We start from the raw sequence: 19,204 nt of genomic DNA, 5'->3' as shown, positions 1-19,204 counted from the left end.
TCACACCCCACATTCTCCTGGGATCATTCGCTGTTCCCCAACCTCCTTTAATCACTCTTCTCTGAACTTACGGAAGCAAGTAAAATAGGCCACACAAATTAGAAGGGAGTTGTAAGGAATCTTGAGCTTCTCTCTGTTGTCCACGGTGGGATGCAAGCATCCAGGAAGGACAGTGCCTATGGATGAGGAACAGTGGACCCAACCTGAGCCTGTCCCAGTAGTGACCATGTGAGGTGTTAATTTAATTTTGATGGTGAAGAGAACTGCTCTTGTGTTATCCAACACATTAGCTTTCCCTTCAAGATTTATCAAATCTTAGAGAGAGCTGGGATGCATTCTGCGTGCAAAGGAGGCATCTCTGGGATAAGGGGAGAGAGAGGATCCAGTCCAAAGTCAGACAAAAGGGAACATTTCTGACCAAAATGCCAAGCACCTAAAGAGTACTAAGAAAGAGAAGTCAGACCCCAGTCTCCAGGGAAAGCGGCAAAAAGGGGAGCTGAGGGGGCATATAAATGATAAGTGATACCCCAGATCTTGAGAAGACAAAAGGCAAGAGTTGGTTGCATTGAGAACAATTTCTTCAGCCACAGGATACAGTGTATGTGACATATGCAGGACCATCTCGACGATGTATCTGCCTCTGATTCCCAGATTTATCTGCTACAAAGCATCTCTTTTGCAGCTGTGGAACCCCTGCGTTTGTAAGCTGCTCTCTCCAGTCTTGTGTTCTCCTTACTTGCCCCCCCCATTTCAGCAACAACAGCCAGTGCTTGCCATTTATTGATCACGTTTTGTGTGCTACATTGTGTGCAGCACTTTACACAAATTATTTCATGAAACCCTAACGAGCATGCTGAACTTTAGAAGGGTTTAGTTCACAGAGGTTCAGGAACTTGTCCATGTTCCCCCAGCTATCTAACGAGGGAGCAGAAACTCAGATTCTAATCTGTCTGACTCAAACATCCACACAAAGCAGGTATTTTTATTCTCATTTCCCGTTGAATAAATAGACTGTACTACAAGCTACTTAAAAGCAGGACCATTTTCATAAACTTCCTTTTTTTCCCCTGCAGTGGCTTGTACTTAGTCGACAGGCAATAAATACATAATGGTGGAGCTTAATATATTCCTCTGGTTTTCAACTATATAAAAAGCCACAGATTTTAGATATGTATAATCTTACTTTTTATTTTATTTTCTACTGTTAGATGCTGCTTAATGGAAATGACCATATGTAGAAAGTACTTTGAGCTAGATCTTTACCAAAAAAAGGCTTTTTCTGTGAAAAAAAAGGATTTATGGAAATGACCATATGTAGAAAGTACTTTGAGCTAGATCTTTACCAAAAAAAGGCTTTTTCACAATATCACAGAGCTGCCATGTGAAAATCATTAGGAAAAGCAAGACTAAAAAAGATAGATAGCCATACCTTTTTCACAATATCACAGAGCTGCCATGTGAAAATCATTAGGAAAAGCAAGACTAAAAAAGATAGATAGCCATACACTGCAAGTGCATTTTCAGCTTCTCTCATGAATGTTTTTGGAATTATTAATCACTTGTTTAGACAAGTATTGCCTTATTTCTGAGAGATTATCATTGTTATTTTTTAGGACACAGCAGGCCAGGAAAGATACAGGACTATCACCACAGCCTATTATCGTGGGGCCATGGGCTTTATTTTAATGTATGACATCACAAATGAAGAATCTTTCAATGCGGTACAAGATTGGTAAGTTGGATCAAATATTCTCATTACTAATAATAATGGTTTTCCATTCAATTCTCTCTTCCTCCCTGAAGCCATGACCATACTACAATGTAATATGTCTATTATTATATTCTAAAAGCCCACTTGTGCTTCATAAAACAAAGAAATGCTAGGTATGCTCAGAACCATTATTTAGGGATTGCTAAGAAATCATTTTGGTGACTTTGCTTCATTATGTTCATTCCAGTGCTTTGCATCCTGTCATCCTTACTTCCATGGAGACTAGTGCATTGCTTTTGATTTTTGAAAATATAAATAATGTGTGGCTTGGAAGTTTACTGGTCTAAAGTAGGGATCTAAAAACTATGGCCTGTGGGCCAAATCAGGTTCACCACTTGTTTCATAAATAAAGTTTTATTGGAACACAGTGAGGCTCATTTGTTTGTTTATTGTCTGGCTGCTTTTACACTACAACAGCAGAGTTCAGTAGTTGCGACAGGAACCACATGGCCTGAAAAGCCTTAAACCTTTTCTATCTGGCAGTTTATAGAAAAAGTTTGCTGACCCCTTGTCTAGAAGAGTTGTTAAATAGATTATCCAAACTGAAAAGTTTCAAAGAACTGGGATGAAGGGGAAGGTAAAACCAAAACCCTTTCCGACTCACATCATCAGGAAACACCGCTGTCCATGGTGAGTGTGATTTGCAGCGGGGCTTATGCTGCGGATTATCCAAACTGAAAAGTTTCAAAGAACTGGGATGAAGGGGAAGGTAAAACCAAAACCCTATCTGACTCACATCATCAGGAAACACCGCTGTCCATGGTGAGTGTGATTTGCAGCGGGGCTTATGCTGCGGCAGCAGCTTGCTTCGTCCTGCTGCACCAGCACCTTGGGAGGAGACGTGAAAGCACAGAGGAGAGTGGTCATGAATTCAAGCAGCAGGGCTGAAAAGAGCAGTTTTTCTGTGGAAAGAGCCAGAATCTAGCTAGGACTTTGTGTGGCAAATGGAGAGAAATGGAGCTCCCACTGCTGGTGACCAGGACTGACTGAACAGATACTACATTTTAACTCTAAGTACAGTCAAAACTTGTCTTATGTAAAGAAACAGGCAGAACAAACAGTATTCATTTTTTTCTCTGTTTTCTATGATAATATTAAAATATTAAATGTTAAATATTAAAAGTGATTTTTTTTTACATGTGTGTCAGCTCAGGGGGGGTCAGATGCTACTAAAAACTTAAATTTGCTCTAAGTTATTTTGAATTTTAATTGTTCATCTGGGAAGACACCTCCATCTTTCTTATTTACACACACACACATACATTGCAAGAAATAATACCGCGGACAATAGCAACTCAAAAGAAAAATACTGAGTTATAAACCGAGAATACAAGTTTAGGACCCATATGAAAAAATAATTATCTTCCACTGAGAAACATAAAAGAAGGTTTAAGTAATCTTCTTTTTAGCAGTAAAAATGCCAATCCTCAGATTAATTTATAAGTTCATGGCAATCTCAATTAAATACCAGCAGATTTGGTACAAATGGAATGAAATAGAGAGTGCAGAGATAAACACCATCTATATGGGGATTTAGTTTATGAGAAAAGTCACATTTGAATTAGTGACACAAAGGTTTGTTCAATTAATAGCGTTGTAATATCTAGAAAATTGTCACACTTAGCTCTGGCACACATAATGCCATGCAAAATTGTCATTTTAACCTTGATTCTTTCCTCTCTGGAAATATTGAGACCCAGTGCTTCCTGCGGGAAGTGTTCGTGACTGAGGTTGCAGACTCCAGCATCCCCATGCTGTTTGCACCCATGGCTATTCTTGCCTTGTTGTCTCCATGAAAGTTACTGGCTGCTGAGAAAATGTGGAAGAAACATGCTGAGAAAACATTGAGCTCATTAAAACCAAATCCGAGACCCATGCCTGTCTCTGGCATCAAAAAAATGACATAGAAATATTCAGCTACCTTGTGCCTTCCCTCTGCAACCCCAGTCAACCCGGCTTCAATCCCACTGATGCTTCATCACATGTCAACAGACCCATCTCCCTCCACCTCAAGTTTTCTGTTTGACTCTAGTTACCCACTCTGTCCTTTTGAAGCTCTATTTTCTGTCTTCCAAGGGGTTCATTTTCCAAATTATTCTGTCTCCTCTGACCACTCCTCTTTCTCCTTCCCAGATTTTACCCCCTCGTCCCCCTTGCCAAGGGTAAGTGTGCACCCCGTGAATTTTTTCTTGGGCTTGTTCTCCATTTCCTTGGCCATCTTATACACTCACACAATTTCATTTACCACTTATCCCAAATGACTCCCAAATTTAAATTTCTGGCCTCCATCTGTCTCTAACCTGCAGTGTTGCATTTTCCAGGCACTCAAAAATTTCTCAAGCTGTTCACCCTGCTGATGCCTCAGAATCCATCACCTTCCCCCAAAACTGCTCACCTTTCTGGCATCTTTATTTCTGTTCATTGAGGCATCACTTTATAAACATCTTTATAACCCCTACAACACTTTATCACCCAGGGTCCACCGTGAAGCCATCTCTAGTTTCCAGGCACTCTAATCTGGGGACTGATCATGCATATTATTGATTTTTATGAATATCCTTTGAATCTGCCCCTGCCTTTCCATTTCTGCTTTGGCCCTTCTTGCTAAATTTGTTATTATCTTTTTCTTCTACCCTCCCAGGAACCTTCTAATTGGTCTTTCTCCTTTTAGATCTCCCCGTGTCCCAATCCATCCTGTCCCATAGCTACTGTAGGAGTCTTCCAAAAGCACTTGATTCTAAAGATCATGGAAGACCCCTGCCCAGGAGCCGTGACTCCTCATTGCCTACTGAATTAATTAAAGCTTCCTCAGCTTGACTTTCGGGCACACCACATCATGGTGCCACTCTGTCTTTACAGCTTTATCTCTCACTATTCTAGAGGCAAACTGAACCATCCATTGTTTCTGAAACTCAGCCTTTGTGCTTTTTTTCCCATTACCAAACTTTGTGCTTTTTTTCCCATTACAGCACCCCTGCTTTGCATATCTTTTTCCATAACCTCCTACCCCACATCCCCCAGACATCTAGATTTCTCAAAAACCAAGGAAGCTCATCCTATAACCAACCCTTACCTGCTCATTTTCTTCATCTACAATTTGATCATTGGTTTACTCAAGATTTTTAAAATTCATTTAAAAAATACTATTGAGCACCTACTCTTTGACAACTGTATTAGTCCATTTCATCTTCATCTACAATTTGATCATTGGTTTACTCAAGATTTTTAAAATTCATTTAAAAAATACTTATTGAGCGCCTACTCTTTGACAACTGTATTAGTCCATTTCAGTTGCTTTTAACATAAATACCTGAAACTGGGTAATTTATAAAGAAACAATATTTATTGCTTATAGTTTCAGAGGATGGGAAGTTCGCAGTCCAGGGAACACATCTGGTGAGGTGACTCTACAGCAATGCAGGGTGTCATATGGTGAGAATGACAGAGCAGAGAGAGAGACTAACCTCCTCATTACTCTCCTTTTAAAGCCACCAGAATCACTCTCATTATTCCACGAATAGATCAATCCACTCACAAGGGTACAGTCCTCACAATCCAATCACCTATTCAACTACTTCACCTTTCAACTACCACAATGGATTTCCCACCCTCTTAACACTGTTACAGTGGGTCTTGGTCCCAAGNAGCCACCAGAATCACTCTCATTATTCCACGAATAGATCAATCCACTCACAAGGGTACAGTCCTCACAATCCAATCACCTATTCAACTACTTCACCTTTCAACTACCACAATGGATTTCCCACCCTCTTAACACTGTTACAGTGGGTCTTGGTCCCAAGCAACGAGTTTGGGGGGATATCCAACCCACAGCAACAGCCAATCTGCTGAACACTGTTTAGTACCTATGCCAGCACTTGCCATCTCAGTTAGTAAATCCATTATCACTCAGTTATCTGATGTGGACATCTGAGCACTGTTTCTGATTTCTCCCTCTTTTACCCATCTCATCTCATTGACACCGGGTCCATCCATTTTGACTTTCTGAATGCCTCTCAAACCTATTTCTCTCCCTTCTCCCTCTTATCACCGTCTTAATCTAGACTGTCATTTAGGAACCTTCTGTCTTGTCTCCTTACCTTCAGGTCTCACCCTCTCCTGGTCACCCATTACATTGCCATCAGAGCTATCTAAGTCAATCTGAGCATATCTTTCTTAAAAACTAAACTTTTAGCAATGTCTTATTAACTATGATAGTGACTCTGGGAACACATGTGAATCACCTGTGGAGCTTTGGCAACATGTACAAGCCCAGGGTCCACTCTGGACCTACTAAACCAAATCTCCCATAAGAAATATGGGCATATCTACTTCTTGAAGCTCTGCAAAGTGATTCTGAAGCCCATTTCTGGCTAAGACCATTGATTAGTAATGAACATTAACTTGGTGGACAGTGTAACCTCCATATATCTATTCCACTGGCATCACCTCCCACCACCCTCCTCCATGGGCTCCATGTTGCAACCAGACAGAAGTTTTCTTAATCTACCAAAGTTCCATCCTTTCACTACATGTTTCTCTACCTAGAATACCTTTTCTCTTTCCAAATTTTTATTCACTTTTCAAGCCCAGATCAAATGTCAATTCTTTTATGATGTTTAAAAAGACATCTCTACACTTATTCTTACCCTCCATCTCCATTCACATTGGACAATGCTGCTCGCACCCCCATCTCTGCGTCCACGCTGCCCCAGAACTTTCTACAGACCACATAAAGAACCTAGCAGACTCTGTTATTTGATTACATTTTGTCTTCTGTATTGAACTGTGAATTTGTTAATCTCCACCCCACCATACTGAATACAGTACAATCAAATATATGTTTTCTCTTGTTTTTTTCTTTTTCTTTTTCCTTTGGTAAAATACACATAACATTTATCATCTTAACCATTTTTAAGTGTACAGTTCAGTGATATTAAATACATTCATATTGCTGTGCAACCATCAGCACCATCCATCTCCAGAATGCTTTTCATCTTATAAAACTGATACTTTACCCATTAAGCAGTAACTCCCCGTTTCCTTTTCCCCTAAGCCCTTGGCAAACACCATACTAATTTCTGTTCCTATGACTTCAACTACATAAGTGGAATCATGCAGTATTTGTCTTTTTGTGACTGGCTTATTTCACTTAGAACAGTGTTTTCAAGTTTCATCTATATTGAAGCATATGTCAGAATTTTCTTCCTTTATAAGGGTGGATAATATTTTATTGTATGCATATACTATATTAATCCAACATATATTTTGCATCTTTTGTTATTGTGGTAAAATATATACAACATAATTTTTGCCATTTTAAGCTTTTTTAAACATACAATTGCATGGACTTAATTACATTCACAATGCTGTGTGACTACCACCTCTATTTCCAAAACTTTTTTTTCACCCTAAACATAAACTCTGTACCCATGAAGCCCTAACTCAGTAACTTCCCGTTATTCCTTCCATCCAGTTTCTGGTAACTTCTCAACTTTTTTAATGACTTAAAAAAATAAAGTTTTTGTTCTTTATGAATGTTATAAGTTTTGAATAAAATTTCTCCTTCTCCCTTTCTTTTAATAGAATTGCTTTAAGTATTACATGAGTGATGATATTAGCCGTGACTCAGATGGAATGGATGAACAATGTAGGTAAGTAATAAATCAAGATGAACTAACATTTAATATCTACTTTCTGGGGGAATTCTTATGTAGTCTTTTATTAGATTTATCCTTTGTAGTATCATCATTGATGTCTTTAATAGAAAGTTGTTCTTTTCCACAGAGCCTTAGATTTATGTCTAGTTTAAGTTTCTGATAAAGAAGAAGCAGATGACATGAATTACTACTAAAAGTGCTAGCAGGAAAATTTAAATTGCATTAATAATGAAGAATATAAAATGAGTTTCATTGGGAATAATATTTTAATCTTTAAAACATTTCAGATGGTGCGCAGAAGGTGGAAACTTGATTTGTTGTGACTTTTGCCATAACGCCTTCTGCAAAAAATGCATTTTGCGCAACCTTGGTCGAAAGGAGCTGTCTACAATAATGGATGAAAACAACCAATGGTATTGCTACATTTGTCACCCAGAACCTTTGTTGGACTTGGTCACTGCGTGTAACAGTGTATTTGAGAATTTAGAACAGTTGTTGCAGCAAAATAAGAAGAAGATAAAAGTTGACAATGAAAAGAGTAATAAAGTATATGACCATACACCCAGATTTTCTCCAAAGAAGAATATCTCAAATTGTAATGGAGAAGAAAAGAAGTTAGGTGATTCATGTTCTGGTTCTGTAACCTATTCTTATTCAGCACTAATTGTGCCCAAAGAGATGATTAAGAAGGCAAAGAAAATGGTTGAGACAACAGCCAACATGAACTCCAGTTATGTTAAATTTTTGAAGAAGGCAACAGATAATTCAGAAGTCAATTCTGCTACAAAGTTACGTCAGCTTAAGGCTTTTAAGTCTGTGTTGGCTGATATCAAGAAGGCTCATCTTGCATTAGAACCTGTCACAGAGACAGCAGAGGTAAGAGTGGAGCAGAGCCCTTGCAGAAGTGGTTGGCAGGAAGAATGAACAAGTAGCCAAGAGCCCTTCAGACAGGCAAGTCCGAGAAGATCTGAGGGTGTATGTGAAAGACATCTGGTAGAGAATTTGAGAGCTTATGGAAATCCAAAGGACAAAATGGTTATTGTGCTTAAAATGAAATTTGATTCTGAGATTTCTGGAAACCAAGGTAAAAACCAAGGCTGGAAAAAATTAAAAAAAACCTGGTATATTACATCCAAGACTGGAAAAAAAAAAAAACCTGGTATATTACACAGCTCTCATTATAGAAAGGGAAAATCGTGTCAATCCCCCCAGGGCAAAGAAAGTTTTCATTGAATTAAATCTGGGGGGAAATGTCTTTTATTGGGGAAACATTGGGTTTATGTCGAGAACACCTTTTAGAACTAGTACTAAAAAGACCAACCGCGTGAGACTCCTCTTTTTATAGTGCCTTCAAAGCATAGCAGACAGAATTTTTGAGTATCTTCAGTGATGACCCTTGCAAGAATCCAAGCACGTAGACTTTTCATGGTCTCACACAATCCAGGAATGGAAGGGTAACTGCTCAAGAAAATGAATGGATTGCATGCCACCTAAACTGACTTTCTCAAATATCAGCTTTCTACCTTATGCCTGTGATAAGTGCTGGATAGGCAGTTTGATAAGCAGTTTGAGGTTATGTTCTCAGGTGCTTATATTGCATCCAATATTTTGAAAACCAGATGCTGACCTTTGTTATTACACTTGTTAAATTCTTGCAGTTTCTGAACTTCTTTCAGTCCCTTGAACTTCTCATACTTCCTGTTCTCTCCTCCCCTGGGCTTTGTCTTCTATCAGAAACCACATCACTCCAACCCTCACATAGATTCAACTAATTTATTATCTTTCAGAACTCAGCTAGACCGTGATTTTCTCTGAGAAGATTTTCCTAATCCCAGATTAGATTAGTTACTCCTGTGGTAAGCTCTCGACACATCATCTCCTATATCTTACAACATATTATAATTGCTTACTTGGTTATCTGTTTTTCTGCTGGATTCTAACGTCCTTGAAGACAAGAGTATGTTTGAATTCCTTGACATTACTTCTCAGTGCCTACCCCAGTGCCTGGCACTTAGTAGCTTCTCAGTAAATACTTAATGAGTGAGTGATGTCTGCATGGAAAATGCAGGCCTAGTGAGGTTATCTTAATTTGCGTGTTTTATAAACGTCATAGGGAAGTAAGTTGGCTGCAGACAATCACACTAGAAGCTGCAACGTGGCTTACGGTGTTCTTCAGATTTATCCATGTGGTAGAAATGTGTGTAATCACGGTCAGTAATGAGACTAAGTTGCCTAATCCTCATTTGCTTAAACCTGCAGTTTGTTAAAGAGAAACCTGCGTGGAGTTGTACAAGCAAGAGCAGCAATCTGGTGGCTCTGTAATTTGGGGAAAATAGAGGCTACCTCTTTTTTGGAAACAGTATTCTATGCTTTGAATCCTCCAATGTGATTTGATTTAAGAAATAAATTAATGAATTATTTATTAAATATACAGTTCCTAAATAGACTTAAATAGTTATAGAAATACAAGATCACCATCGAAAACTTCTTTCTCTTTGAAGTGTTTCTCAAATGAGTTGTAGCCAGAGAGTTTACTGGGTCTCATTAAAGTGTATGGAATTCAGATCAGTTATTCAGGCTCTATGTAAACATCTGTCTGACCAGATGTGATTCAAAACGTCTACACATATTGTGGTGCATTTCGACTTGACTTCAAATCTACCCCACTCCTGACTTTAACGTCTTTCTGTTCCAAGTGTGGCATTGCCACAAGCTCTTGTATTTCCTGCAAGAGAATGACATTGGCTTATCTCCTCCCCCCACTGCATCTTATTTATTTACATTCTGCTTTTTATGACACAATGAAGAACTACACATATAAGGGCTTTTTTGAAGCAGAAAATCTGGTGAGCAGATTGATCTTAAAAAAAAAAAAAAAAAAAAACACCACTAAAACACCAAACTAAGGATTGTCTCATAGTTCTAAAGGCTAGAAGTCCCAGATCAAAGTGTTGACAGGGTTGACTGTGAGTGCTGTGAGGGAGGATCTGTTCCATGCCTGTCTCCTAGCTTCTGGAAGCCTTAGGCAGTCCTCGGCTTGTAGGTGGCATTTTTTCCATGTCTTCACATCATAGCCTCCCTATACATGTCTCTTTCTGTGTCCAAAGTTCTTCTTTTTATAAGGACACAGTCATATTGGTAGTTCTAAGGGCTAGAAGTCCCAGATCAAAGTGTTGACAGGGTTGACTGTGAGTGCTGTGAGGGAGGATCTGTTCCATGCCTGTCTCCTAACTTCTGGAAGCCTCAGGCAGTCCTCGGCTTGTAGGTAGCATTTTTCCCATGTCTTCACATCATATCCTCCCTATACATGTCTCTTTCTGTGTCCAAAGTTCTTCTTTTTATAAGGACACAGTCATATTGGATTTGGTCCCACCCTTATGACCTTATCTTAACATGGTCATTTGCAAAGACTCTACTTCCAAATAAGGTCATATTCACAGGTATTGGGAGTTAAAACCTCAAAATCTTTTTGGGGGGATACAACTAAACTAATAACACACTTGCTGCCACCTGCCATCATCTCTTGTCTACATTATTGAAATAGCCTAACTGGTATCCCTGTGTCTATCTCTGCCCCAGCCTCCAGAATCTTCCCAGGACAGCAGCTGTAGTGAGCTTTTCAAACTATAAATCAGATCACATCTCTCCTCTGCTCCAAAACTTCACAGCATCTCACCTGCCCTGGATTAAAGCCCTCACAATGGCCTACAGGACCCTGTCCAATTTACCCATTGCTTCTCTAACTCCACCTTCAGCTGCTCTCCTCCTCCATACACCGTCTAGCCACACCAGCTTCTTTAATATTCCCAGAATATGCAAGACATGCTTCCATCTCAGAGCATTTGCATCTGCTATCCCACTGCCTGGAAGTCTCTTCCCCAGATACCGTTGTGGTGTCCCTGCACCTCCTTCATGCTGTCACTGTAACGTCAGCTTCTCAGGCCTTCTTTTCTTCACCCACCCTGTCTCTTATTGCAACCTTCTGCAGCACTCCCTATCCCTTTTCTCTGCTTTATGTTTTTTTCCATAGCATTTATCTCCCTGTGATATATTTATAATTTACTCACTTATTATGTTTATTGGCTGTCTCCCCAACAAGAATGCAAGCTTCGTGAGACAGGGTTCTCTGTTCCTTTTATGCAGTATTATTTTCTCTGTGCCTAGAATACTCCTCGGCACATACTAGGTATCCTATAAATATTTGTCAAATGAACGAATGTATAAATGACAGAAAGAGAAATATGAAGGACTGGAACTTGTTCATTTTGTGTCTCCATAGTCTGCACAGGCCCAGGCAAAAATCAATTATATGTTTTCAACAAAAAATTTTTGACTGAGGGCTGGAATGTTATCAGACCATTATGATGAAAACAAATCAGTGCTGTCAATTCAGATCATGTAAGAAGACACTGCCTATTTTACCAAAACTTTGCCTCTATGAGTATGAGAATTCTCCCCTTTCCAGTATGATGAAGAGGTTATATGGGCAAGGTTGATGAAGAGAAGGTAAAACGTGCCTTATCTTACATATTGAGCAATGTGACTTTACATTATATGGTTAGTTACTATAGCACATCCCATCCCTAAGACAGTAATTTTTGGGAGGGGTGTATACTTGTGGAATGGGTTAGTACAAATAAAAGTACAGCACATATTTCAGGTACCTAAAAAGAGCCAGAAATGTCACCTAATCCAATGGGAAATATCTTCTCATCTCCCATGGCCTCAGTTCAAAGTCTCATTTACTGTTCTGGTTTCCCATTAGCTAACTTTCTGCGTCTGGACTCTCGTGGTTTTCTTCCCACTCCCTCCTTCACTTGTTGCACTGGTTCTGGATTCTCCCAGTGACTGCCCCTTGACTGTACACTAAAGTAGAAAATAGCTCCATGAAAAATGCAGATACATTTTTTTTTAAGTATAAATCCTTGAATTAGAGATGTCTTTATTAAGCTTTTCAAAGAGGCAAACCTGGATTCATGAAAAATGCAGATACATTTTTTTTTTAAAAGTATAAATCCTTGAATTAGAGATGTCTTTATTAAGCTTTTCAAAGAGGCAAACCTGGATTTATATTCTGGTCTCAGAGAAGTGTGTGTTTGTAACTCGGAAAATAATAAATGTCCTGAAGACTAAAGCATATGTTAGTAGTTAATGTGCATCTGTACAGAAAGAGCTAAGGGAATAGAGAGAGACACCTGTCTTCTAAGACTTTGTGTTTTGGTACCTAACCTCAACTGTACTTTGGAAGTGGTAATATTCCATAAATATTGACACTAAAATGAAGGCTAGAAGCTAAGTTCCAGTAGACACAGCCTTTCCCCAAACAGGCTATACAGAGAATTTGAAGATTAAGTAGAAGACTCCGACTCTTGAGTAAAAGGTGTTATGCAGATCTGATTGCTATTTGTTCTGCTTCACCTGCTCTCTGAAAATGCACTCCCTGGAAGCTCTTACTATGCAGTTTTGTGTCACAATATTTATTGCAGATACCAATATCTTCTAACATAGTTTCCTTAATCTCCACTTATTACATCTTCTTTTCTTTGAAATTAGTTACCTGCCTTTGGGGGGTAGGATTGTCTTGAAGGACAATAATTATACCTGTCACATAACTCCTCAGAAAAGAAGTTACAGTAGAAGCCCATTTTCCAGTCCTAGATATTCAGCTTGATTTCTAGATGGTATTGTGAATGATTGTTGTTTTTAAAAGTAAATCTATGGGATTGTTGGTGATTCTGTTCAAAAGACAGAATTACAGGCTTTAAAAGTCATCTGTTACACTTTTTTCCAGTCCATTCTAAGTACAATCTCCATCATGTCTGCTTTTGAATCTCAATGAATATTAGTACTTCATGACACATACTATTGGCTTTTATTTGCCCATTCAGCATGTAAATATGTACTCAGTCACTGCATCTTGAAATGAATATATCAAACCTTCTAAGTCTAAATTGATACAACTCCCATCCAATCTCTACCTATTTTCAAGTCTATGGCATTGTTTGCTTAATGTAGGGTTCCTTACTCTAGCTGGAGAACTCTAGAGCCTCATTTGTTTATTTACCATTGGGATGGGATTGGTCATTTTTCTTTGCAGTTCATTTTTCTTTGCAGTTCTTTACAGGTGATAATTATCCTAATTATCACCTGTAAACCAACCCCCTTACATGATCACTCCTTAAAAACAAAAAATAAAAAATAAAAAGACATTAAAGGAAACTATTCAAAAGAGAAAATTAGAAAACTACCACAACATTAGTTGTGGGAGGCTTACATTTGGGCACCAGAAAAGATAGGTCATGGTATATGATGCCTGATTCCATTAATTTTAGACAGAGCCCATATTAAGTATTCTCACATTCTCTCTCTGGACCATCAATTTCCAAAGAAAGAGCAAGAATCATGGTGGAAGTAGGAGAACTTACAAGCAGCCCAACCATATGCCACTATCTCCATGACTTCAGTCTCATGTTGCCTACTCACAAGAATTAACACTTAGTTTTTATTTAAAATCTATTGTACTCTATGACCTAATTCTCGTTTGTAAATGTCAAATGATTTTTTAAAAAATAATTTTTCCTCCCACACCATATTGAAAGCAACAAGCAATGACTAGTAGATAGCAGAAGAGGGAAGAAATGTCACAAGGCCTGAATGGTTTCCTATGTTGTTTCCAAACTTTTTTCAGCTAGACACCCTTAGCAATTGAATCTTTTTGAGCAGTCATTCAAATATATGGCTACCCAGGATTAGCCAAACTCATGGTTAAGGGCGCAGGCCAACTTTTGGGGTTGGCCTCATTTCAGATTCCAGCTGTAAGTTTGGGGATCTTCCAGGACACCTTCACTTCTGACTAGCCGGCTACAAATTTGGAGATTCCCAGGACCACTTTAGGTTCAATATCCACTAGAATGACCCACAGAACTTAGGAAAGCACTATACTTATGGCTACAGTTTTATTATAACAATCAGATACAGATCATAACCAGCCAAAAGGAGAGATGCACAGGGCGAGATCTGGAAGGGTTCCAAACATGAAGCTTCTGATGTACTACCCTCCTGGTACATTGACGTGTATATTCATCTGTTTCTGTTGCTTATAACAGAAATACCTGAACTGGGTAATTTACAAGAAAACATCGCCAATCAAACTTCTTCCCTAAATTTCACCCCCTCTCTGAATCCCACAGGCTCTATCCTAAACTTCATATTTTTGATAAATTTGCTGGCATTCAAGGAGTTAAGCATAGTAGACACTAGCTGTGCCGTCCCTCCCCCCAGCCCCAAACCCAGTATTTCCTAATTGCATGTCAAATATTTAAGTAACTTGAAAACATAGATGATTTGCTACAATTGAAATTATTTTCGGGCCGGCCCGGTGGCGCACTGCGCTAGTGCGCCGCTTGGGAAGCGCGGAGAAATTATTTTCTTATTTCGATTTTGATAAGCTATGAATTTTAAATATGTATGTTAATATGGTAATTTATGTAAATCTTTGCCTTCATATTGTATATTCCGGAGATGAGTTCTTTCTGAATTGATGGAGCAGAGAGTTTTACATCCTATGACTTTATAATAAGTATTGAAAAGTACCAAATACTACTTAATTTATGTAGATGGATAGAACAGCTTATCATAGGAAAATGTCCTTAAGCTGAGAGAAAAAGTTCTTTTTTTTTCCTTTTTTTTAATTTCCTCAATTTAAAAGCAACAGAGATAGGATCTGGGGATGGAATGAGAAAGGCAGAAGGAAGGGAGTCTGTGTGAGAGCAGGGATATTGTTTCTTTTTTTTAATTTCCTCAATTTAAAAGCAACAGAGATAGGGATCTGGGGATGGAATGAGAAAGGCAGAAGGAAGGGAGTCTGTGTGAGAGCAGGGATATTGGTCAAAGCTGCTTTTGAGAGGGGAAAGAGACACCAGGCCAGGAATTCTGAGGCAGGTGAGGAGAGCTGTGAAGGGTTTGCAAACCCTTAATTGAGGTTTCATGCCTCAAAATTAAAGAAATCTAATAGACCCAAATATGGTGTGACCTTGGAAATTAAACAACACAACTTTTCTCAGCCTAATTTTCTATCTTAAAAATGGAGAAAGAATTCTTAACTTACTTATGGGCCGGCCTGGTGGCACACTGCTACAGTGCGCCGCTTGAGAGCACGGCGGCGCTCCCGCCGAGGGTTCGGATCCCACATACAGACCAGTTCCCGCTCACTGTCTGAGCGAGGTGCGGGCGCGACACCGAGGGTTGCGATTCCGTTGCCGGACACGAAAAAAAAAAAAAAAAGAATTCTTAACTTACAAGATAGCCATGAGGAATAGAGGAGAAAATTTAATATTCTTGGCATAGTGCAGGCACTAAAGGGTTTTTACCCTTGTATTTAAATCAGACAGTAGTTCTCAGTCCAGACTGAACATTAGAATCACCTAGAGTTCTTTTAAAGGCATATTTATCCTCTGTGCCAATTCAATCACAATTTCTGCCACTGGGACCCCAAAACCAAGATTTAAAAAAAATTTCCCCACATGATTGTAATGTGAGGTTACATTGAAAAATGAAAGCTTTTCCCAAGGCTATTTTTGGTCACATATTATTGGAATTGGACTCTCCTGTATTAATAATAAAATTCTGGGAAAAAAACATAAATATATAGTCTCTTAACCTTTTGTGTAGCTAGATTTTGTAGAATGGTATTTTATGCTCTCCCTCTACAACCAATGCATTAACATTTGGACTGGATCTTTTTTTTCCCTTTTTCCTTTTTTTTTTTTTTTTTTTGGTCTCTTTTATAGCATGCTCACTGGTCAAATTCTACCACATGCACTGAATATATTCAAATACATTCTATGCTCTCTATAGATTTTAATGCTAATTGTTTGCCTATGTTTTTCAGAAATTTTGTGATTCAGACACATGGTATAGAATCCAGGCATTCAAACCAAAATGTTTGGACCAGCAGGATTTAGATAACGAGTCCTGTTATGAGCAGGAAGGACAGGGCCTACATGGAGGTAGCTGCTTTTTGAGACAGGGGCTCCTAGGCTTTCTCCCAACATGAGAAATATAGGCTTGCACCCAGGTACTCAATCAAGTAATTTCCTCCAGAAGTGGTAAGAGAGGCAGTGATGAGAAAAGTAAATTGTTTCTATAAAATTTATCATCGGTGCTACCTCTGCAAAAGTTCCCAGGACCCGAAGGCTGTCTTATTAATAGAAGTGGACAAAGGACTGATATGGAGAGGGTACCAGCAGGCCTGGATAAATATGTCACCAAACATGCAGCAGTCACATGATTGAATGGCAGTGTATGGAATCTCCAGCTAATTGAGCCTACGACAGGATTTTCATGAGCATCAGCAGCACCTGGAGCTCATTTGAAAGGAGGAGACAGGTGCGTGTTGTGTCTCCTCATGCTTTCTTTTTTCTCTCTGATGAGACGATTACACAGAAAAGAGGTGAGGCCAGAGTTTCTGAACTTTGGAAGCTTCTGAATTAGCAGAATAGAGGAATAGTTGTGTTTGTGGTTTTCCAAATATTACAATTTTTTTAAAACTTGAATATGAAGCCCACTATATGCTGAATATAGCATACAAGATTCTATTCAACCAACAAGGGCTTTATTTTTTATTTATTTTAATTTTTTATTATTTATTTATTTATTTTTGCAGTTGTGGGGTTTTTGCATGACAATCACTGTGAAAGATATCAAAATAATCTCATCCTGCTCTCTGGGACTTCAGAGTCTTTCAGGGGAAAAAGACAGGCATTCAGTGCCCTGATCAGCAGGCCACTATTGCAGAATCAACCTTTGTTCTTAGAATTGCCTTTGTAGCCTGTCTCTCAGCCCTTGCCTTCTCTCTCTTGCTTTCATGTTGCCAGAGCTCTCACACCTGCCTCTGATTTTCAAAGCTCCCATCCTCCCAGGCCTACTGTTCAGGAAGTAGATGGGATATAATAATCCCAGGTACCTTTCTGCACTCTGACCATGCCAGCCCACGAGCTGTTCCTCAAATGTGTGGGCTCCTCACTACCTCTATTGTTCCATCAGAATGAGGGGTTCCTTTCCTTACTATTTTGGGGACACACACTAAGAAATTACTTATTGTTCACCTGAAATTTCTAATATAACTCCATGTCCTGTATTTTATCTGGTAACCCTAATTTGTAGAGACTGATATACAATCTGAGTATAGTAAAAAAATTTTAAAAAACACTCACATTCTAACATTTCTCTATTAAATTTCCCTCTCACTGCTTCCCGCCATCTGCCTCTCCCATTTTCTGGAGGTCACAGCTGGTAACCAAAAACATGCTATTATTTAGTCAAAATATTTATTATTTCTGGCAAAAGCATGTGAGCTTCCAAAGGCTGCAGTGGGAAACTATTGCAAAGAAAATGGCATAATGTGGGTTCATTTGTATCCGTACCCAAACAACTATGTTTTTTTTCTGTCTCTCTCTCTGTCTCTGTGTGTGTGTAATTGTTAATCATCTCTTTATTTAAATATCCTTTTTATTCATCAATAGAATTATATGATTCTTTAGTTTGGATAACATAAAGTAAAACTGTGAATCTAACAATAATCAGCACTAAGTCATTTGCTTTGTAAATACTCAATAAATATTTTTTAGGTTACAATAAGTATTACAAAAAGAGCTTAAAAGAAAAAGTCCTAGGGCTTAAATGGCTCTAAATGAGATTTGATATTGCCTATGTCCAACTCCTCTGCTTATTAAACAAACTCTTTAGTTCTTCCAGGCATTTAAATAGTGCATTGAGAGTCATCTTTGGGGTGGGGGGTTTAGGGGAAGAAAGAGCTTATACTGTTACTACATGTAGCCATAATGCTAACTGCCGTGTGAAGGACAGAGGAATGATAACAAAACATGCAAAACATGGGTTAGAAAAGAGGAGAATTTTTTGCTATCTTTTCTATCCCCACACTCATGCTTGTTGTTAATACAGCGGAAATGAGGAAATTCTTTAAAAGACACATAAGTTATTCACATTATCCAGAAGGAATTTCAAGGGAAAGTGATCAAACAATCCAGAGAGAATCCTGAAAAAACACTAAGAATGAAAAAAATAATTAACCCTTTTAGGCATTAAAATCTGTGCATATTTTGTCATTGTGTTTATCCGTGATATTATAATTACCCGCTTTTGTGTCTTTCTCTCTACTAGGCTGAGAATTCCCATGAGGTCATAAGAACCCTGCATCACTTTTGTGTGTTGGTATTGTCTAGCATGGTGCCTGATTCACAGTGTGTGCCATAATTATCTTTAAATGTCTGAGAACCATTGCCATAAAGGATATAATCGAATTGAAAGACAAGTGAAACCACTCAACCCTCTAATTTTTGGAAGAATCGTACCTCTCATTTTGATGGTTTGCTTGTAGCCCCAACCTTATAGTTCTCAAAGATCCGTAAGTCGTGTGAGTGTGTGTATCTTCCAGAACTTAATTATATATATATGAAATAATATGTCCTAGATATCCATTTAGGAAGAATTTAGAAGAAGGTGTAGTAAACCAATATGACATACAGATGTAACTCTTCATCAGATTTATGCTTCTCCTTCTGTAACATAGCTACTGGGAAGTGATTGCAGTCAGGGACTACATTTCCCAGCTTCTCTGTCACCTACGTGGGCCATATGATTAGTTCTCACCAACAGAATGTGGGCTGGGCCGGCCCGGTGGCGCACTGCGCTAGTGCGCCGCTTGAGAAGCGCGGCGGCGCTCCCGCCGCCGGGTCGGATCCCACACCCGGCC

The 19,204-nt window shown here is 38.8% G+C and overlaps 1 protein-coding gene across 2 annotated transcripts in view; it reads left to right on the top strand.

Moving 5' to 3' along the window:
• The window catches only part of RAB3C (RAB3C, member RAS oncogene family), a 246,562-nt gene that overhangs the window by 120,509 nt on the left and 106,849 nt on the right, over positions 1-19,204 (top strand). For both annotated transcript variants that reach the window (XM_008567538.1, XM_008567539.1), the window contains exon 3: positions 1,614-1,732. In XM_008567538.1, the coding sequence (XP_008565760.1) occupies positions 1,614-1,732 (119 nt within the window). The remainder of the gene's footprint in view (positions 1-1,613; positions 1,733-19,204) is intronic.

Source organism: Galeopterus variegatus, unplaced genomic scaffold (assembly GCF_000696425.1).
Source record: "Galeopterus variegatus unplaced genomic scaffold, G_variegatus-3.0.2 Scaffold327, whole genome shotgun sequence".
Lineage (NCBI taxonomy): Eukaryota > Metazoa > Chordata > Mammalia > Dermoptera > Cynocephalidae > Galeopterus > Galeopterus variegatus.
Note: the sequence above shows the minus strand (reverse complement) of the source record. Positions and strands in the feature narration are given on the sequence as shown.